The following is a 21,913-nucleotide window of genomic DNA, read 5'->3' as shown; positions in this document are numbered from 1 at the left end:
CCAGAAGGCTGGTGGTTCAAACCCACCAGCCACTCCTCGGAAGGAAGGTTGGACAATCCTATTTCCATAGTGATACCGCCTTGGAGCTCTGGTAGCATAGTGGCTAAGGCACTTGACTGCTAACCAGAAGGCTGGTGGTTCAAACCCACCAGCCACTCCTCGGAAGGAAGGTTGGACAATCCTATTTCCATAGTGATACCGCCTTGGAGCTCTGGTAGCATAGTGCCTAAGGCACTTGACTGCTAACCAGAAGGCTGGTGGTTCAAACCCACCAGCCACTCCTCGGAAGGAAGGTTGGACAATCCTACTTCCGTAGTGAGTCGGGGCTGACTCGACGGCACATAACAACAACAACAACCGCCTTGGAAACCCAAGGAGGGCTCGCTATGAGCTGGGGCCGACTGGACGGCACATAACAACAACAACACCTGCCTTGGAAACCCAAGGAGGGGTCGCTATGAGCCGGGTTCAACTCAACGGCAAATAACAATGTGGCAGTCCATGGGATATATATTCAGTATTCTTCACCAATAGCATAATTCAAAGGCATCAATTCTTCAGTCTTCCTTATTATATTATCGAGCTTTTGAATGCCTATGAGGTGATGGAAAATACCACGGCTTGGGTTAGACACACCTTAGTCTTCAAAATGACATCTTTACTTTTTAACTCTTTAAAGAGGTCTTGTGCAGCAGATTTGGCTATGCAACATGTCGTTTAATTTCTTTTTAAATCTAATTAATAACATTTTTAATTTAATCCAGTCATTTGATTTCTTGACTGCTGCTTCCATGGGCATTGATTGTAGATCCAAGTGAAATGAAATTTTGACAACTTCAGCCTTTGGATAGTACTATTATTCTCAGTTTACCAGGAAGGAAACTGAGACTTAGAGAAAACCAAAAAACCAAACCCACTGCTATCGAATCGAATCTGATTCATAGTGACCCCCATTAGGTTTCCAAGGTGGTAAATCTTTACAGAAGTAGATTTCCCCATCTTCCTTCCACAGAAGCAGCTGGTGGGTTTGAACCACTAACATTCTACTTAGCAGTCAAATGCCTTAGGCACTGTGCCACCAGAACTCCTCAGAGAGATGAAGAAATTTTAAATTTAACCAAGAAGGGGAGGTGCAGGATTACATTCAGATTACCCACACACTGAAGAGTGTGTGACAGCCAGTTGTATGGAGGTGGAAGGAGGCCAAGAAATGCTTGTTGAGGGATGAATTGGGGTGTGTGTGTGTGAAGGGAAGTGGATTTGAACTTAGAATTGAGAGGAGAGGGGAGAAAGAAGAGAAGGGAGCCCCTAAAGCTGAATTCATTCTTTGAACAAATATTTACTATGTGCCAAGCACTATTAAGGCAATGGACATATATTGATGAGTAGGTCAACATCTCTTCTGCAAGGGCCTTAAGTTCTACTGGAAGAAAAAGAAAGTGAACAAACAGACACAAATAAGATCATGTCATATGGTGGTAGAAGGGCTGGAATGGAAATGAGACAGTAGCAGGGAGGAGGTGAGGTTTGTGGGGGTGTGGGGGTGCTTGGGAAAGGGGGCCTGAGGCGTGACCACCCCTTCCTCTCCAGGGGACTGCCCACCCGCCCCCGCAGACACCCATGGTTCAGTGCCCCCCAGCCCCCGCCTGCCCCAGCATCCCTTGCGCGGGCAAGCTGGGCGCCCCGGGGAGTCTGGCCACCATGCCACCTCCTCTCCTTCTCTTTTTCCTCTTCTTCCTTACCCTGGTGGGAGTCAGGCCCCAGAAACAAGTGCTGATGAAGGTTGAAGGTAGGTTTGAAAGGCACAGAGGGAAGGAGTGGGGACCGGAACCCTGGGTGCCCTTGGCCAAGTCACTCACCCTCTCTGGGCCTCCATTTTCTTCCTTAGAAAACTCAGGGAGGGGTTGGAAGGGCTCTGAGGGCTCATGGTACTTCCAGCTTGTGGGCTCCTTGGGTTTAGGAGTCAGTGTGTAGAGAGAAAGGGGGGTCGGGCCTCTCTCTCTCTCTTTCTCTCCACAGAGGGAGATGATGCCGTGCTGCCGTGCCCCAAGGAGTCCCTGGGGGAGTCCTCTGAGCCTCTGAGCTGGTATCGGGGCTCCCAGCCAGTGCCTTTTTTAGAGCTAAGCTTGGGCTTACCAGGCCTGGGCATCCAGGTGGGGCCCCTGGGCATCCTGCTGATCATCTTCAACGTCTCGGACCAGATGGGGGGCTTCTACCTGTGCCAGCCAGGACCCCCCTCTGAGCAGGCCTGGCAGCCTGGCTGGACAGTCAGCGTGGAGGGCAGTGGTAAGGGCCAGGCTGGGCTGGGCAGGGGAGCCGGGAGAGAAAGGGGAGGCCTGCTGTGGATGCAGGAAGTCCAAGAGCCAAAACAGCTGGAGGGAGGCCTGGGGGTTCTGATGACAGGGAGCCAGTCCTAGATGCGGGGGACTCGGGTGGCTTCCATGCTGAGTGGAAGCTCACATCGCTCATGGTCTCACTGTCTCCTCTCTGAGTCTCTGTTTCTCTGTTTCTCACTTCGCTGAGTCTCTGGGTTTTTGTCTCTCTTTGTCTCTGCCTTTCTGCATCTCCTGTATTTGTCTCTCTCCCCTTCTCCTGGATATTGACTGGTTTTGGGTCTCTTCCCAGGAGAGATGTTCAGATGGAATGCTTCAGACCTAGATGGCCTAGGCTGTGGTCTGGGGAACATGTCCTCAGAGGGCCCCAGGTCCTTAGCTGGTTCCTCCACCAGCTCCCAAGTGTACGTGTGGGCCAAAGATCACCCTGAGATCTGGGAGGCAGACCCTCTTTGTGCCCCACCTCAGGGCAGTCCAAACCAGAGGCTCAACCAAGGTAAGGTGACAGGGGCTGGAGAAATGTCAGGAAGTGGGGGACTAGGGGCTGCGGGGCAGGGACTCGGAATTGGAGGGCTTGCAGAGGATGGGACTGGAAGGATTAGGCCTTCCTAGCTAGCTTTGGCTCTCCCTGCCTCAGACCTCACCGTGGCCCCTGGCTCCATACTCTGGCTATCCTGTGGGGTGCCCCCTGCCTCTGTGGCCAGAGGCTCCATCTCCTGGACCCATGTGCACCCCAAGAAGCGTAGCATCCCATTGCTGAGCCTAAACCTGAAGGAAGATTCTCCACCCAGAGAGATGTGGGTGCGGGGAACCCGCTGGGGAGGGACTTCTGTGTTGCTACCCCAGGTCACAGTTCAAGATGCTGACACCTATCACTGTCACCATGGCAACTTGACCATCGAAATTCAGCTGAAAGTCACCGCCAGGCCAGGTAGGGAGTTTTGTCCAATTGTAGTGCATCTGTGTGGGGCTACAGGGAACAATTGGAAGCTAGTCAACCTTGGATCTCCAACCTGAGGGGTAGTACAATCTCATCTTGAACCTCAATCTCTTCAGTGAACACTGAATCCAACCCTTTCCTCTAAGACCTCCTCCAACCCTTTCTGGACCTTCTTCTACCATTAGCTGCTCCTTCCCATCAGCTTTTGTAGGATTTTCCTTTCTCTCCCACTCCTCTTCTTATCTCTATGTGCACACTCTCATCCCTGTCTGCACACTCTCATCCCTGTCTGCACGCTCTCATCCTGTCTACACACTGTTCCTATTTGACCTCTTTTATTCCCATGGCTCCTTGGACTAGCTATGCCTTGGTAATTGACTCCAGGGTTCGGACATACATGTTGTTGTTGTTGTTATGTGCCGTCAAGTTGGACCCGACTCATAGCGACCCCTTCTTGGGTTTCCGAGGCAGTATCACTACGGAAGTAGATTGCCCCATCTTCCTTCTGAGGAGCGGCTGGGGGGTTTGAACCGCCAGCCTTCTGGTTAGCAGTCAAGTGCCTTAGCCACTATGCTACCCAGTTATTTTGTGGAATCTCCATTTGATGTTCCATGGACGCCTCAAGCTCAACATAAGCAAAATCAAACTCAACTCTTCCCCCCCAGTTACAGTCTTCCGTGTGGTCGCTTGTAAGTGAAGGGCACCAAAACCTGCCTGCTAGTCCAAGCCAGGAACCGTGGCATCCTTCCTTTTCCTCACCCCATCCATCAAATTGGTCACAATGTTTTGCTCATTCTGTTTCTTTAATACAATTATACTGTGCTACCCAAGTCACGATTCTCAAACTCAGACTCAACGTTCACTACAACTTTGACCTCAGCTGTGTGCCAAATCCCAACTCTAAGCCTGTGAACTCTCAACTGCCCTTAACTTTCACCATGACTGTTCTTAACTGCAGCATGACGCGATCCTCATGCTCTCCTTAAGCCCAACATTTTGTCTGACTATAGTCAAGGTTTGTTCATGGTTTGCTCAGTAGATACAGGCTCTGGCTGGTCTCTGCCAGTCTAGGACTTGGCTCCCCACGCAGAGAGGGAGGAGAACCCTCTTTTTAACTTGAGATTTCAAGGATCACTGTCTTGCCCCTGACCCCCAGACTTATGGCACTTGGAAATCTTGAGGCTGGGAAGTTAGATGCCAGCCCAGGGTCCTCGTTTCACAGTTCCCTCCCTCTAGCAGTATTGCGCTGGCTGCTGAATGCTGGTGGCTGGAAGGTCCCAGTAGTGACTATGGTTTATCTCATCTTCTGCTTGGGCTCCCTGGTGAGCTTTCTTCATTTTCGGAGAGGTGAGTCATGTCCTCCAGCCAGGCTGCCCAAACCCTATCCCCGGCTTCCTCACAATAAGCCCACACTAGCCTATCTGACAACCATCTTTCTCTCCCCTGTCCCTCTCCTATGAATCCCTGAATTCTGTCCCCCCAACTCTTCCTCTAACCTCCCCAAACTTCCCAGGCCCTTTGGAATTTGAAGTCCCATCACCTTCACTGACCCGAGCAATTTCCCCAGAAATCGCGTGCACCACCCCCAACTTTCTTTACTCTACCAAGCAGCCCCTCCTCTGATAACTTCCCTCAACTCCCACCAGCCCTGATCCTGAGGAGGAAAAGAAAGCGAATGACGGACCCCACCAGGAGGTAACGCAGGAGGCCCCATCCCCCTACAAATACTTTCACTTTATGCCTTGCCCGGGGTGTCTTTCTTTCATCTCTGCGCCTTGAAATCCTGCCCAACCTCCAAAGCCCAGCTCTAAAACTACCTCCTCTGCGAAGCCCCCTTGAAGTTCGGGCAACTTCCTTTGTAGGCTGTCCAGCACAGAGGAGCTAATTACAAGTGGCCATGTTTTAAATTCTGAAGGCCTGGCCTAAATCTTGAATGTGTCCCCCTTGTTCCCCTCCAGGCCTGGCTTCAGAATGCAATTCCCCTTCCCCTTCCAGGTTCTTCAAAGTGACACCTCCCCCAGGAAATGGGCCCCAGAACCAGTACGGGAACGTGCTTTCCCTGCCCACGACCACCTCCGGCACCGGTAGGAGGCCCCGCCCACCTTCTGATCCGGCCCCGCCTCTCCGCCAGCCTTGAGCTAGAGTGGTCCTCATCCCTCCAATGCCCTGAGCTCCAACCTTCTCCCAGACCTCGGAGCTCCGCCTTCAGAACGCAGAGCCCACCCGGGTTTGAGCCCCGCGCTTAGAAATAAGGCCTGTCTCCAGGACTCGTAACCTTGCTCCCCCAGGTTTCAGAGCCTCTAGTCCAGTAGGTACCCAGAACCTCACCTCACCCTGGAACTTGAGGCCACGCCACAAATTTAGCTCCCCCCATGGCTTAAAGGCCCCATGGCTAGTCCTAGCTTCTAAAGCGTCCTCTCCTCCTCCCCTGGAGCCCAGACCCTGGACCCTGACCATCTGCCTGTCTTCCGACCCTCCCCGTCACCTTACAATGTCCCTCTTGCCAGGACGTGCCCTGCGGTGGGCTGCTGGCCTGGGGGGCACTGCTCCACCCTCTGGACACCCGCAAAACGACTACCGTGAGGCTGAAGGCTTGAGGCCCCAGAGCCCAAGGGGAGCTGGTAAGGGAGGGAGTCGTAACTCACGAGGGGGGAGTTGGAGTGGCCTGTGACAGGAACAGTGACAGGGTGTGTGGAAGACAGGGACCGTAACTCGGTTCCCCCACCACTCACCCCCTGATCTGAAAGAAGAGGAAGGGGAGGCCTACGAGGAGCCGGACAGCGAGGAGTTCTCTGATTTCTATGAGAACGATGCCAACAACCTTGGGCAGGACCAACTCTCCCAGGGTAAGGCTGCCTTCCACCATGCCTCCTTCCGCCTCCTCAGCGGTTGGCTGCAGACCCTCACTGATTGCCCTTCCTTCACCAGATGGCAGCGGCTATGAGAACCCTGAGGACGGGCCCTTGGGTCCTGAGGATGAGGACTCCTTCTCCAGTGGTAATGTGGGAACCTCACAGGGCCTTGGAGACTTGGGAGGATCCCCAGGGCTGTGGAGCCCTAGGGGGCAGGAGTGATCCCTGGACTTCTCTCCTTTTCAGTAGCTGAGTCTTACGAGAATGAAGATGAAGAGCTAGCCTCGGTTCCCAGGGCAGTAGGTGTGTGTGAGGATGGTCCCATTCCTCGGGTGGTGGTGGTGCTGGGGCCCAGGAGGAATGGTGACTTTCCTCTTCCTTTCCTAGACTTCCTGAGCCCTCACAGGATTGCCTGGGATCCCAGCCGGGAGGCAACCTCTCTTGGTGAGAGCTACTTGGTACCTTACCCAGCTGGGGCTAACCTGGCCTCAGCTATGACCCCATATGCAATCTTGACATTGGCTCTGACCTCAGACCAAGTCCAATCCTGACCTTAGATGTGACTCCTAACCTCAACCCCAATCATGACCCCAAATGCCAACCATAAATATCGACACTGATCCCAATCCAGTTCCAACCCTGACTTTGACCTCCACCTCATGCCAGCCCCATTGCAGACCTGAACTTTGTTTACAATCCAACTCTCTTGACAACCTACCCATGACTCGGCTTTGAACTCCTTCCAACTCTGTTCTTGACCCTTTCCTTATGACTATGGCCTTAATCTAACCCATACCTGACCCTTACCTTACAACTGACTAAGGCCCTCAACCTGATGCAACCCTAATCACTGCTTCCTAGTCCAGCATGAATCCAGACTCCCACCTTCCTCTACTCCTCGGTCTTCCTCCTTCCCTGAGGCTGTAGTTTCCTACCCCATGCCCGCTCCCCATTGGCTCCTGGTCCTCCAATTCTCCATTCCCCACCGGAGCAGGGTCCCAATCCTATGAAGATATGAGAGGGATCCTGTACGCAGCTCCCCAGCTCCACCCCCTTCAGGGCCAGCCTGGTCTCGGTCATGAGGAAGGTGGGTGCCCTGGCACTGCCCCTGTGTTCCTCTGAGGTTGACTGCCCCTTCCAGATGACTTCCAGTCCCACCTCTGTTTTATTCCTTCCTTCTCCTATCCAGATGCAGACTCCTATGAGAACATGGACAACCCTGATGGGCCAGAACCAGCATGGGAAGGAGGTGGGCACATGGGCACCTGGGGTGCCAGGTGATCCCCTCCAGGTGAGCTGAGAACTGCCTTCTAAGGAAGGGAGAGAGGGAGGGAGATGAGCAGGGATGGAAGTGAGGTGCTGGCTCTCAAGGAGGAAGAGGGGAAGGGGCTCCCAGGGCATGGTGGGTGGGGGGAAGGCTCCTGGATCCCATCCCATCACCATTTCTTCTACCTAGCTTGGGCCTCCTCAGGCCCCTGAGATCCACGTCAGACTCAGAAATCTGGGAACCCCAATTAGACGATGTCAACCTCTGAAGCAATGCTGCTTAGAATGTGTGTATATGTGCATGCGTGTGTGTATGTGTGTGTACTTAAGTGAAACTTCCAGCCCCCTTCCCTCTTCCCAAATAAACTCAATGAGCTCTTCCAATCCTATGAAGTCGTGTGCTTGTGTGGGAGGAGAAGGAAGGATGAGGGTGGGTGCATCCCCATCCCTTCTTGACTCCAATGGATACCACCCATTTCCCCCACTCATCTGCCGCCCACTCGATTGCTCGCCATCTGCCACCCTCCCACCATCTAGTCATTCAAGCATTGTTCATTCAGCAGTTGTATGCTGGGGACTTAGTGAAGAAGAAGCAATCCAGGAATTGGCAGTCTAGTTAGAAAACATCACCAATCACCACTGACACTTACTGAACACCTACTATATTCTAGGGAGGTCTGGTAGTGTAGTGCCTAAGGCATTTGACTGCTAACTAGAAGGCTGGTGGTTCAAAACACCAGCCACTCCTCAGAAGGAAGGTTGGGCAATCTACTTCCATAGTGATACCTGCCGCATCCTGCAAAACCGCGCAGGTCATGGAATGAAGTGACAGGAAAGGATTAATAGTTTTCTTTTTTATTATTTAAGAGGAACGGGGGCCAGGCAGACGCCCTGCATGTTCTGCGAGAGTGACCCCTGATGCCTTTGTTCTACTTTTATTTATATGTTTGTACATGATTACATCATTAGTCTTGGAAGTCATGCCACCAGCTTATTCTCTACAGAGCTAAAGTTTTACTCCTCTACGTGCTCAAGGACAACAGGTGGTCATTAAAACAATCACAGAAATCTTCTCAGGAGTAAGGAGTGTAAAACGATAAATGTTTACTAGGACACAGTGACCCAAAGTATGAAGCATCCCAATAAGATAAAAAAAACATGGAGAATAACATCTACTTTCAATACTATGATGTTTTGCCAATTAAGTATTTAACAGTGAGAGAGACCTTGCCATCTCCTAAAGCAGTATTCAACCACAGAGAGGCCTTGCCATCTCTAAAAAGAAACAATCACAAGAGAGGCCTTGTCATCTTTTCACTGTAATTAGAACATGTGCCTTGCAATCATGTTCTTTTGGAGGTCTTTTTCTTGGTCCCCAACAGATACCACCTTGGAAACCCAAGGAGGAGTTGTTATGAGTTGGGTCCGACTTGACAGCGCGTAACAACTATATTCTAAGTACATCAATGAACTCATTTAATTCTTAGAATAACTTCACAAGCACTTATTACTTGGCCAGGATTGTTCAAAGTACTTTATGTATATTAACTCATTTTATCTTCAAAAACAACTATATGAAGTAGGGATCCTATTATTATCCCCATTTCATAGATTAGGAAACTGAGGCAGAGAAGTTGAATAACAAGGTGTGCCTAGTCAGTAAGTGGCAAGGTCGGAAGGACTTGAACTCAGAACCTACACTACTTCGTCTACACTAAATCAGAGCTGATTCCAGAGCCCTCTGCTAAATCCCAACACTCTGCTTTCCTAGGTGCAATTTTATAGATGAGAAACTGAGAGCCAGAGAGGCTACATAACACGTCTAAGGTCACGCAGTTAGCAATTGGCAGAGCTGGGATGTCAATCCAGAAAACTAGCTGCAGTTGGCCACTGGGCCTACTCCTACGAACACAGTGATTTTCAGAGATAAGGGTCTTCAGTGCCTGAACTTGTTATGTGGCAGGCTCTACCACACCCCGATTCTTGTCTCAGGTGAAGGTGGAATCAAATCAGTCGTTGCTATTCCTGATGTCTTCTTCTTCCTCTTTTTGTCACCAGTCTCCCCAGCAACAATGGTTCTCTGAAACCCAGGACTGACAAGTCCCTCTCCACAATAAATTTCAATGCTCCCCATAAGACTGACTAAAAAATTTCAACATCTACATGTTTATTTCTAGAACTTCCATTTCTTAATGCACCAATTCTTTCTTCATAATTGTTTTTTTTAATAGACTCTATTCCTTCCTTTAAGGAGCTCTAGTGGTGTAGTGGGTAAGGCATTTGGCTGCTAACCAGAAAGTTGATGATTCAAACCCACCAGCTGTTCCACGGGAGGAAGATGATGCAATCTACCTCCATAGAAATTTATAGCTTTGGAAACCCTATATGGATCACTGTGCATCAAATTGATTCAATGGCGGTTTTTTTTTTTTTTTTTTTTAATTTTTATTACTATTCCTTCCTTTACCTCTGAACTTAAAATTTATTTTGTCCGTACTAACTATTGTTATTATGTGCCGGGCATTGTCCTAAGTGCCTTGCAGATAACACCTGTGTGATGCAGTGAATTACTTGGTATGGCTTTTCTAGTCATAGTCTTTGTAACTCCCACCAGATTACTGGGTGGGACAATGCAAATAAGGTGTGTACAACTCTGATGTTGGGAGTGGTTAGTTTTGTCACTCTCCAGGTGTAGTGATACCACCTCCTGAGGTGTTTTTTTTTTTTTTTTTTTGAGAGGTAGAGAGGGGATCTCACTGCCATCAAGAGAGAAGAGCTGGGGGTGAAGTGGATCACGTCCTTGGGCCCAAGATCCCTTCTTGGCTGAGAGACACCCGGCGAGAGAGACACCCAGCTGAGAGATGGCGGCGTGGAACCACGAGGCAGGAGACAGAGCAGCAGGCTCTCTGGCCTCTGAGGGAGGAAGCTAAGTGCTCCTGGGCAGGGGGTTGCTGGCGGAGTGGGGTGTACTTAGGTGAATCTATTGGCAGAGCTGAAAGAGCTTTGTAACACTTGCCTGAGCAGGGCAGAGGCCAGGCCAAGAAGCCAAAGACCAGAGAGCAGTGCCTGAAAGCATTACAGAGGGGAGACTGTCCTGATGGAAGAATTGTATCCTGAGTGTTCCGAACCTGAATTGCACCCTGTTACTTCCCTAATAAACCCCATAATCATGAGTATTGTCTGTGAGTTCTGTGTGGCCATTGCAACAAATTATTCAACCCAACAGAGAGGTAATGAGGGAGGGAAGGCGGGTGTCAGAATTAGTAAAAAGGTTGGAGGGTGGTGGCATGTCTGGCCTCATAGGAATAAGCCTTGAGCTATTGATGGTGACTGTTTTCCCCTGGTGAGATCGGAGGAGGTCAGAAGATGCTGCCTCCGTGTCCTTTTTTTTTTTTTTTAATTGTTATTTGGGTGAAGATTTACAGAGCAAATTCACTTTCCATACAGCAGTTCACATATACTTTGTCTCATGTCATTGACTGCAGTTTACCACAATGCAACAGCTCCCCTCCCACTGCCTCCCCATAGTTACCTCTTCCCAGTGTCCATCCCTCCGTGCTCTCCTGCGCCCTGAGCTGTCTCCCTGTGCATAAGCAGCCCTTCCTTCTCCCATGATTGTTCTCTCCAGGGCGTGTGTCTACTTGAGGTAAATGTTTAATTCACATGCCTGTACTTTGGCTGGCAACCACATGTGTGGGTTCAATTCTAGACCTGAAGGGCAGCTAGAGGCCATAGTCTCAGTGGTTCTACCAGGCTCTATTGGATCAGCAAACCTGGTCCCCACCTTCTTTTTTTTTTGTTTTCCTCCAAATGATTTTGAGTTTTGTTCCACATTGTTCTCCCTCTCTATCCAGGATCTCCTACATCCCTTCCAAGTGGATGACAGTGGTAGCTGGGCACCATCTAGTTCTTCTGGTCTCATAGTTGTATAGGTTGCAGATCGGATGGTGTACCAGTCGTTAGGACTAATTGTTTCCATTAATTTTGGTTTTCTTCTTTCTTCTTTGCTCTTGACGAGGAGAAACCCATCGTTGCATCTAGATGGCAGCTTGCTAGCTTTTAAGATCCCAGTCGCTACTCGCCAAAGTAGGAGGTGGAACAATGTTTTGTATAGTATGTTATGCCAGTTGAGCTTGATGTCCCCTGCGACTATGGTCCCAAGCCCGCAGGTTCAACTACTTGGTCCCTCTGGGTAGCTGGCTGTGACCAAGCAGTGACCACAACCTTGCCCCTTGTCAGCTCTACTATACACCTGGGAATTCTGATCATTCACATAAACTTATAGGACCATTGTCTGCCAACCCTATATATGATCTTGGATACACTCCTCATTTCATAGACATACCTAATCGTTTAGCCTGTCCACCTATCTATCCGTCCATATACCCATGTTTGCCTTCACTGACAACTCAGTACTATATATGCAAAAGGGTTCATATTTGTTGTCAGTACTTCCCATGTACTATGTCTTTCTCATTCTCAATGCTGCCATACTGGTCACTCACAGTTGGTACATTGCCCTTCTCTTCACCCAAATCAATATTTATCTCTATCTATCTAATAGTGTTCCCTCCCCTCCCCTCTCACCTCTGGTAACCAACAAAGAAAATTTCCTTCAATAGATAAACCTTTCCTTAACTTTTACAATAAAGGACTAATACAATATTTGTCCTTTTGTGATTGACTTATTTCACTCAGCATAATGTCCTCCAAGTTCATCCATGTTAAGCGGTGTTTTGCAGATTCTACATTATTCTTTAGTGTTGCATAGTATTCTATTGTGTGTATGTACCATAGTTTGGTTATCCATTCCTCAGTTGATGGACATCTAGGTTGTTTCCATCTTTTGGCTATTGTAAATAGTGCTGCGATGAACATGGGTGTGCATATATCTGTTCTTGTCATGGCTCTCATTTCTTTAGGGTATATACCTAGTAACGGCCCCATGTCCTTTTTGCAAGCTGACTTTATTTTTACAAAAATCCTGTGAGGTAGGTTCACTAGAATTATTACTTTACAGATGAGGAGAATTAAATACTTCAGTTGCTGTGGGATCTTAGGCAAATTATTTAACCTCTCTCAACTTCAATTTCTGCTCTCCAAAGGACATTAGAGAGGACATGGTGTGGTTAGTTACGATTCTCTGTATAGCTACTGTTCTGGGTGAATTCTCCTATGGCGATGACACCATGGACGCTCTCTTTGACTTCTCTGTGCTTCTCTTCTGTGAGTCAGTCAGCCTAAGGGAGTTCTGTGAGTTCCCTGGGCCCCACTGACACCTCCTGGGGCCAGCTCGCTTGGGCTTCTGCCCAGCCTTACAGGCTACACGGGCTTCTGCCTGATTTACTCATGAGTTTCTCAGAGCACTTTTTTTTTTTTTTTTTTACTAGAGGTTTGGTCTAAATCAAAGCCCTTTGGTGAGTCTTGGGGTTCAGATTTCTTACAGTAGAAACCCACCGCCCATTGGTAGCCTACTTCCACACCACATTCCAGGGCCTGTGGGGGGATTTTGATCCTTGTTCTCTTGTGCCCAGATGAGAAAGCTCTGGGTCAGCTCCCTGTTTTGTGCAGGGAGCTCAGTTTCAGGCCCCTGCTGTTCCTGGGTCATCAGTCTTGACCTCTGTCCCTGAGAAGGTGTTAAAACACACTCCTAGGGCCTGACTAATCCCAGCATCCCTATAAGCTTCTTACATTGTTTGCTATGGCTTTCATTTCCTTTTTTATTTCTGGTGCCAGGAGGAATTTGTCTTGCTTTTGAACTTGGTTATCTATTAAAAAAATAAAAAATAAAAACAAAGCAACACTCCTTATATATTGCCTAATGTACCTATGTGTTAAGGAGCTCTGGTGGCATAGTGGTTAAAGCATTTGGCTGTGACCCAGAAGTTTTGTGCTTCAAACTCACCAGCTGCTCCGTGGGAGAAAGATGGGGCAGCCTGCTTTCTTAAAGATTTACAGGCTTGGAAACCCTGTGGGGCAGATCCACTCTGTTTTATAGGGTCACTACCAATCAGAATCGACTTGATGGCAGTGAGTTTGCGTTTGGAGCCATGTGTTGTTTGGGGTGTGAGAGGTGGGATATGAAACTCCAGCATTTCCTTGGCCTTCCACTTGAACACTCTTTCACTTGCCAAATCCCCTTTGGCATAAATAAATAAAAATAAGTCCCAGGTCTGGCCCAGCATTGAAGACCCTCTGCTGTTTCACCCCTACCTTACCCTTCAGCCCAAACAAGCTCTTTCTTTTGCCATAATCCTCATCGTTCCCTATTACCTTTTATCTGGTCTGCTACATTCGTTTAGGTTTCCTGCCTGGGGCTGGAGTGTTGAACATCTTACTTTCTTGAGGGTGAATCCATGGCCCAGGCTTTTCTGTGTCCCTGGTGCCCAGCCAGGGGATGGCAAAGATTAGGAGCTCAGGAGATGCAGGAGGACTGGATGAAGAATCATGGAAAACACCAAGATGGGTGCTTCAGGCATTCACGCGGGTGGAGACGCGGCTGTGCGCTGTGCCGCCTGGGGAAGGATCAGAAGCTGAGGCTGGAAGAGAGGGACGCTGACTCCAGCCCGGTGCTCTGGAGTCAGACTATCTGGATTTGAATTCCAGCTCCACCCCTTTTCAGTTGTGTGATTCAACCTCTCTGTGTTGCAGTATCCAGTCTGTAAAATGGGGATAACATTAGAGTTATTTTAATGAACCTTTAATGAGATGTAAGGCACATGACAGGTGCCCTGTTGGTACAGCAGTTAAGCACTTAGCTGCTAACCAAAAGGTTGGCAGTTTGAACCCACCCAGCAGCTCCATGGGAGAAAGATATGTCAGGCTTAATGATTATAGTCTAGAAAACCCTATGGGGCAGTTCTACTCTGTCACATGGGTCACTATGAATGAGAATCAACTCGATAGCACTGTCAAAAATAAACTACTCAGAACACCATCAACAGATTGTTATGCAACCAGAATGCTCCTTGGAAGCAAGCATAGCCAGATTTCGTTTCACCTACTTTGGTCATGTTGTCAGAAAGGACCATTCCCTGGAGAAGGATGTCATGCTTGGTAAAGTAGACAGTCAGCAAAAAAGGGGAAGGCCCTCAATGAGATGGATCGACAAAGCGGCTACGACAATGGGCTCATGTATAGCAAGGATTGTGAGGCTGGCGCAGGACCAGGCAGCATTTTGTTCCGTTGTACATAGTGTTGCTAGGAGTCAGAGCCAACTCCATGGCACCTAATAGCAGCACATGCAGATTGAACAGACAATTTGCAAATTGGGCAGCATACCATCACCAAATGAATTAGTGCTCTGATAAATTAGGATTTTTAAAGTGCTTATATGCTACGTTACCGGAAACTTGGAAGAAAATTTCTAACTGGTTGATATTTTTATTTATTAAAAAATGTATATGTTCCAATGTTATTAAAGTTTAAATAAAAACTTTGCTAAGTAGTTACAAGGCAATCACAATGATGAGTGAGTCAGTTACAAGACCCCTGAAGTTTTGAAAACAAGATACACTTGTTGATTAATCTTGATTGTTTTCTGAAAGAATATGTTTCAAGTGAAAGTTAATGAGTAATGAAACCAGCCTCTTTGCTTTCAGTGAGCCTGGTCACTTAGAAAAAACTATATGAAACAAAATAAGCAATCTGTAAAGATTATAGTTTAAAGTATAGCTAAAAGATTATTTATTTGTTACAGTGCATAGATTTTTTTAACAACAAATTTAACAGATGATCTTTAGTGTCGTGGGGAAAAGAATGTTTTATATCTTCGTAATGCAAAACTTGTATTATTATTATTTTTTTAATAGCACCTAACAACAAAAGGAGCCCTGGTGGTGCAGTGCCTACGGCATTTGACTGCTAACCAAAAGGCTGGCAGTTCAAACCCACCAGCAGCTCTGCAGAAGGAGCTTAGCCAATCTGCTTCCATAAAAATTTAGTGCCTTGGAGACCCAACAGAGGTCGTTGTGAGTCAGAACCTATTCCATGGCAAATGAGTTTGGTCTTTTGGTTTTTGGAGCAACAACAAAGCACATAATAGTGGCACATAGTTGTTGTTCTTGTTGTTATGTGCCATTGAGTCAGACCTGACTCATAGCGACCCCTCCTTGGGTTTCCGAGGCAGTATCACTACGGAAGCAGATTGCCCAACCTTTCTTCCGAGGAGGGGCTGGTGGGTTCGAACCGCCTGCCTTCTGGTTAGCTGTCAAGTGCCATAGGCACTACACTACCAGAGTTAGCACTCAATAAACATTGGTTACTATTATTTGGTATTTATTAAGGTTCTCTTGTGTGCCAAGCGCCAGAGGGCACCAAGGCCATTTGGATTGGGGTTTCCTCTAGTGCAGAGACCTGCCCAGAGGAAGCCCTTCTCCAAAACTTGTCAACATATTGTCCCATCACTTATTTTTGTGTCAGGGGCTGGATCAGAGCAAGGCTTAGAAAGAAGCAGGAGTGAGGGAAGTTTCAGATCCCTGGGGTCACCTTCTGCTTCCCCAGCCTGCAGGGGCCTCCCAGGTGGGCCTGAAGCTCACAGAGAGGCCTTCTGCGCAGTCTCAATGCCCCCGGCCTACCTACAAAGAGTGGCTAAATATTCCCAGGGGCTAGGAAGTACAGGAGCTCTGGTAGCATAGTGTCTAAGAAACTTGACTGCTAACCAGAAGGCTGGTGGTTCAAATTCACCAGCCACTCCTGGAAAGGAAGGTTGGGCAATCTACTTCCGTGGTGATACTGCCTTGGAAACCCAAGGAGGGGTCGCTGTGAGTCAGGTCCAACTCGATGGCAAATAACAACATTCAATCTGTATGCTGACGTAGCATCAGGTTTGGAGGAAGACTCATTAACAACATTCATTAACATTAACACAGATGACACAACTTTGCTTGCTAAAAGTGAGGATGATTTGAAGCAGTTACTGATGGAGATTGAAGAATACAGTCTGCAGTATGGATTACACCTGAATATAAAGAAAATAAAACTCCTCACAACTGGACCAATAAACAGCATCATGATAAATGGAGGAAAGATTGAAGTTGTCAAAGACTTCACATTACTTGGTTCTACCATTAACACCAATGGAAGCAGCAGTCAGGACATCAGACGAGGTGCTTCATTGGGCAAATCTGCTGCAAAAGACCTCTTTAAAGTGCTGAAGAGCAAAGATGTCTCTTTGAAGACTAAGGTGCACCTAACTCAAGCCACGATATTTTCAATCACCTCTTATGCATGTGAGAGCTGGACAATGAATAAGGAAGATCAAACAAGAGTTGATGCTTTTGAGTTGTGATGCTGGTGAAGAATACTGAGAGTACCATGGACTGCTGAAAGAACTAACAAATCTGTCCTGGGAGAAGCGCAGCCAGAATGCTCCTTGGAAGCTAGAATGGCCAAACTTCGTCTCACCTACTTTGGTTATGTTGTTAGAAGAACCATTCCCTGGAGATGGATATCATACTTGGCAAAGTGGAGGGTAAACGGAAAATGGAAAGGCCCTCAACAAGTTGGATTGACGCAGTGGCTGGAACAATGGGCTCAAGGACCATGAGGATGGCACAAGACAGTGTTTTGTTCTGTTGTACATAAGGTCCTTTGAGTCTGAGACCACTCCACAGCACCTAATAACAACAACGTGAGTTGGAATTGATTGAAAGGCACCTAACAACCAGAAAGTCCTTGGGAGTCTCCTCTGTCAGAGCCTAGGACTCTCTGCTCCCTGGGAAATAGCCCCACCTGCCGGTGGTTGTGCCTCATTGGTCTTGACCTGAGGTGAGTCCGCATGGTGCATCTGAGGTGTGTTAGTGCCCGTCGAGTCTGCACAACAGAAACACTTTTCGGTCGTGCGTCAGCCATCTGAGGTGTGGGCTGACTGAATTGGACTGTATCGGGTGTATGGAATGGGATGTGGGTAGTGGTGGAGATATTGTTCTGGATGTATGTAATGAGATATGTGAACACCGTTATGTGAGAGGCACGTGGTTCTGGGTGTGTACTGTGCGGGTATTGTGTGTGAAGTGTGGTGTGAGATATATGTCGTGAGCTGTAAGGGATTTTGCTGCTCTCTCTTATATGCGACGTGTGCAGCGTTGAAGGAGTGATTATGTTGTGTTGGCATGTATGTTGTGCAGGAGTTCAGAATAAAGGACAGAGGTGACGGATGCGTAGAGTCTCTGAGGTGTTTGATGCTGTTGTGTTACCATCATGCATGAGATGTGTGAAGCGGAGAATGTAGGACAGAGTGTGGCGTGGAGTGAAATTACTGTTGCTAACAATTCAGTCGCGAGCTTCGCGGTTCCTTAAAACAATTCCCAGGGCTCCTTCACTCTGTAGTCTTAAGGCTTGAGAACTACTATTCCCGGAACGCCCCGCTCCTCCACCTGCCAGAAAAATGGGTCTCTTCGGTGGGCGGGTCTGGGAGAAGGATTTATCTGGAAGAGAAGAAGTGAGGCCAATGGGTGAGCAGAGTCGAATCGAAACCTACGCTGATTGCACGGAGGGTGGATTGGATTCTTTGGCGCCTTAATTTCAGTGGTGGGTGTATGATGGGCGGGTGCAATGACCATTGAAAAGGCGAGGAGGCGGATCCAGATGGTCTGGGCAGGGCGAGGTGCTAACCCGCAGGCCATTTGTCCAATGAAGAACGGAAGTCGCTGAGGCGGGGGTCGGGCGAGACGAGGAGAGGCGGGCGTCTGTGGGTGCTGATAGAACTATGGCGGAGCCAGTGAGGAGAAGGGGCCGGCCGGCCCGAGGCGGCCGAGGTGCTCGAGGGGCTCGGGGGTCCCGGGGCGGCCGAGGCCGGCGTCCTGACGCCCAGCAGGTTCCAGCTCAGCGCACCCTGGACTCGGTGTTTGTAGACTTGATCAGCGATAGCGATGAGGATATTCTGGAGGTCACAACAGCGCGCGGAGCTCCGGACCCTGCTGAAGCTCCTCTCCCGGAATTCCCCGTGCCGGCCGCGTCCCGGAACGACAGGGACAGTGACAGCGACAGCGAAGGAGCGGACGCGCGACTTGAAGGAGCACCGCGGACCGCAGTCAGGCGGCGGCGGCGGCTGCTGCTGGATCCGGGGGAGGCACCGGTGGTTCCCGTATACTCGGAGAAGGTGCAGCCAAATCTCCAGGGAGGGCTAACGCGGAAGGGCTGAAGGGCCAGGAGGCTGGGCAACTAAGAGGGGTTGGGGTGCGGGGAGGCGCTGATCTGGGGAGGGCCAAGGAATCTACTCGATGGCGGTGGGTTTGTTTTGTTTTTGGAGATTAGGGTTCTGGCGTGGGTCTTGGGTGGTTCAGATGGAAGTTAGGGCCTGGGGTTATGGGGCAGAGAGATGCACGACTCCTGAGGAGGGGAAGGAGTTTGGGATTCCCGGAAGCTGGAGTCTTGGGGGCACGGGAAAGCTAAGAGGCTAGGATCCCTAGGGTTCAGGGAGGGGCTGGGAGGATCAGGGATTTGGAGTGTGTTGGGTTTGAGTTAGAGACCTGGGATGTTGGGGATGAGAGAAAGGCTTGAGGGTTGGGGTTCATGGATGTTGGGGGAGGACTGGGGCTGCTCCAGGAGGCTAGAGTCCCCAGTTAGGGTGAGAGGTGGCTGGGCATCCTTAGGAGTCTAAGGAGTCAAATTCTCTTATGGCTAGAGACCTAGTGTTAAACAAACAAACAAACCCAACTAAGCCAAGGAACAATGCTTAGGGAAGAAGGGATTTAGTGGTGAGAGTACTATAATTTTGGAGTTTGGGGAAGCCTGACAGATCCCCAGGAGAGGGCTGTGGTAATCTGTATCCTTAGGGAGGACTTGGGAGCTGGAGAAGGCTTATGTGTTGGGAGGAATCACCCCTCTTATTCCCTTTCAGTTGAGGGAGGACTTGGAGCTGACCCTCCTGCTCTTCTTGGTTTTTGCAGGTGAAAAGCAGTCTCCATCTCATCCCAGATCACCTGCCCCTCTTGAAACTCTGCCCCCCAGGGGCTGAGGAAGGTAAGAGAGGGCACCAGGGAGAGGAGCCTGCTCTGGCCTCTCTGAGACTTCCTGAAGTTCACATTCCTTCCATCATCTGTCTCCTGAGGCTCAGGGATAGGGGATGGGAGAGAAAATGCCCGTATCTCAGGCAGAGAAAGGCTTCAGAAAGCTCCAGAAAGGCTGGGTTATTAACCAGAAGGCACAGGAGTAGATTTAGGGAGGAGTTGGGTCAAACCACCCTCCCCCAACTCTTAACAAGCATGCATGTGTGTTAATTATATAGATTTCCAGGCTGTACCCCTTGAGATTCCAATTCTGCAGTCCTGGTGGGGAGGTGTTGGGAATCTGTAATATGTTGTTGTATGAGCAATAGATTCCTTGGGAACACTGGAGCCAACAGGGTGTTCTTTGAATTTTATCAGATTTTATTTTTACCCTTTATCCTTTCTGGGAATGTGATTTTTGCAAGTCATCCAAAGGCAGTGAATGGGAATCCAGACTGATGGGTGGTGGGGGGAGGGATGCAGACTTTGGACCGGGACTTCTGTACCTTGAGGGAATGTGGTAGAATGAACAAGAATACAGATTTAGGAAGGAGTCTTTTGACCTGGTTTCCTGTGAGCTGTGTGGCTTTGGGCAAGTTACTTAATTTCTCAGTCAGAGGCCTATCTCAAAATCTGGCAAGTAATGGCAAGTGCTCTGGGCCGGCTTGAGGGTGGGTTGCTGATGAGCACTTTCTCTTTCTATTGGCCAAAGCCAGCTGTGAGAGCTCATTCATCAATTTAAAAGGAATTGCTATAGGTTCTGTTTTCCATAGATATATGGCTGCTTTCAATGCTTCAGTTTCCTCACCAGGAAAGAAAAGATAGTAGTGGATCTATGTCAAAGGATTTTGATGAGATTCCATGAAAGGGAAAACTGCAAGGGGCGTAAGTAAAAGGTCCTTTCTACTCAGAGTGTATTCACAATGAGTAAGTCGTTGGTCTTGCAAAATTCTATCGTTTGATCTACAGCATTATTTCTGTCACCAAGGCCATATTTTCTAACTACTGGTGATTCTTCTTTGTTTCCAACTTTTTCATTCCAATCACCAATGATAATGAACACATCTTGATTGAATATTTGCTCAATTTCAGACTGCAGAAGTTGGTAAAAATCTTCAATTTGCTCATCTTCAGCTTTGGTGGTTAGTTAGTGTGTAAATTTGAATAAAAGCAGTATTAACTAGTCTTCCTTGTAGGCATGTGGATATTATCCTATCACTGACAGCATTGCACTTCAGGATATCTTTTTTCTTTTTTTAATTGTGATTTCGGGTGAAAGTTTACAGAGCAAATTCATCTTCCATTACAGCAGTTTACATACACTTTGTCTCATGACATTGACTGTAATCTCCCACAATGCAACAGCTCTCCTCCTATTCCCACCCCCACCCCCACGTAGCCATCTCTTCCCTCTGTCCTTCCTTGCCATGCACTTTCAGAATAGATCTTGATACATTCTTTGTGATGATGAATGCTATGCCATTCCTCTTTGTCATTCCCAGCATAGTAGATCATATGATTGTCTGATTCAAAATGGCCAGCCAGTTTATTTCAGCTCACTAATGCTCTTTCTTGATCTTTATGCTCTATTGATCTTTATGCATTCCATTTGATTTTTCACAATTTCTAATTTTCCTAGATTCATACTTCATACATTCCCATACATTTCATCTTCTGATTATTAATGGATATTTGCAGCTCTTTCTTCTCATCTTGAGACGTGCAGTATCAGCAAATGGAGATTCCGAAAGCTTTACTCTATCCGTATCATTAAGGTCAGCTCTACTCTGAGGAGGCAGCTTTTCCCGTCATATATTCAATGCCTTCTGACCTGAGGGACTCATCTTCTGGCACTATATTCAACAATGTTTCAAGGCTATTCATAAAATTTTCCAGTAATATCTCAGACAGTGTTTCACTGCTATTCATAAGGTTTTCACTGGCCAGTTGTTTGAGAACTGGATGGCCTCTTCCTTCTTCCAAGTCTGTCTTAGTCTGGAAGCTCCACTGAAACCTGTCCACCATAGATAACCCTACTGGCACTTGAAACACTGGTAGGACAGCTTCCAGCCTCACAGCAACACGCAAGCCACCACAGAATGGCAAACTGACAGGCAAGTTGGTCTCTCTTAGTTATTCCAAACCACTGCACTCCCTTCCTGGCTTCCCCCAGCCACTCCAACACTTGCCTGCCCTGCGTGTCTGGCTCACTGCTTACCCTGCCTGCCCCAGGTGCTCCAAAACACCCACCAACCTTGTGCACCTGGCTTGCTGCTTACAAGCTTACTTAATTCATTGCAAATGCCTTTTTTCAACAACACAAATGGCAGCTATACATATGGACTTCACCAAACGGAGTACACAGGAATCAGATTGACTACATCTGTGGCAAGAGGCGATGGAAAAGCTCAGTATCTTCAGCAAAACAAGGCCAGGAGCCGATTGTGGAACAGACCATCAACTGCTCAAATGTAAGTTCCAGTTGAAGCTGAAGACAATTAAAAGATGTCCAAGAGAGCCAAAATATGACCT

The 21,913-nt window shown here is 48.3% G+C and overlaps 2 protein-coding genes across 2 annotated transcripts in view; both read left to right on the top strand.

The window, feature by feature from the left end:
• The first annotated feature begins 1,701 nt into the window (after positions 1 to 1,701).
• On the top strand, positions 1,702 to 7,406 carry CD19 (CD19 molecule). The gene is made up of 14 exons (XM_042782229.1): positions 1,702 to 1,789; positions 2,020 to 2,286; positions 2,626 to 2,829; positions 2,971 to 3,264; positions 4,510 to 4,620; positions 4,920 to 4,968; positions 5,269 to 5,357; positions 5,781 to 5,906; positions 6,024 to 6,119; positions 6,202 to 6,270; positions 6,372 to 6,428; positions 6,513 to 6,569; positions 7,120 to 7,212; positions 7,315 to 7,406. Exons 1-14 carry the CDS (start codon positions 1,702 to 1,704, stop codon positions 7,404 to 7,406), a joined length of 1,692 nt encoding a protein of 563 aa, XP_042638163.1.
• A 10,693-nt stretch (positions 7,407 to 18,099) lies between these two features.
• The window catches only part of LOC103204938 (nuclear factor of activated T cells 2 interacting protein), a 38,661-nt gene continuing 34,847 nt past the window's right edge, over positions 18,100 to 21,913 (top strand). Inside the window, exons 1-2 of the mRNA XM_007950171.1 lie at positions 18,100 to 18,492; positions 19,283 to 19,355. Of these exons, the coding sequence (XP_007948362.1) occupies positions 18,100 to 18,492; positions 19,283 to 19,355 (466 nt within the window). The remainder of the gene's footprint in view (positions 18,493 to 19,282; positions 19,356 to 21,913) is intronic.

This window comes from Orycteropus afer, unplaced genomic scaffold, assembly GCF_000298275.1.
Source record: "Orycteropus afer afer isolate SDZICR_OR568_19922 unplaced genomic scaffold, OryAfe1.0 scaffold00266, whole genome shotgun sequence".
NCBI lineage: Eukaryota > Metazoa > Chordata > Mammalia > Tubulidentata > Orycteropodidae > Orycteropus > Orycteropus afer.
This window is presented reverse-complemented; position numbering and strand designations above follow the sequence as displayed.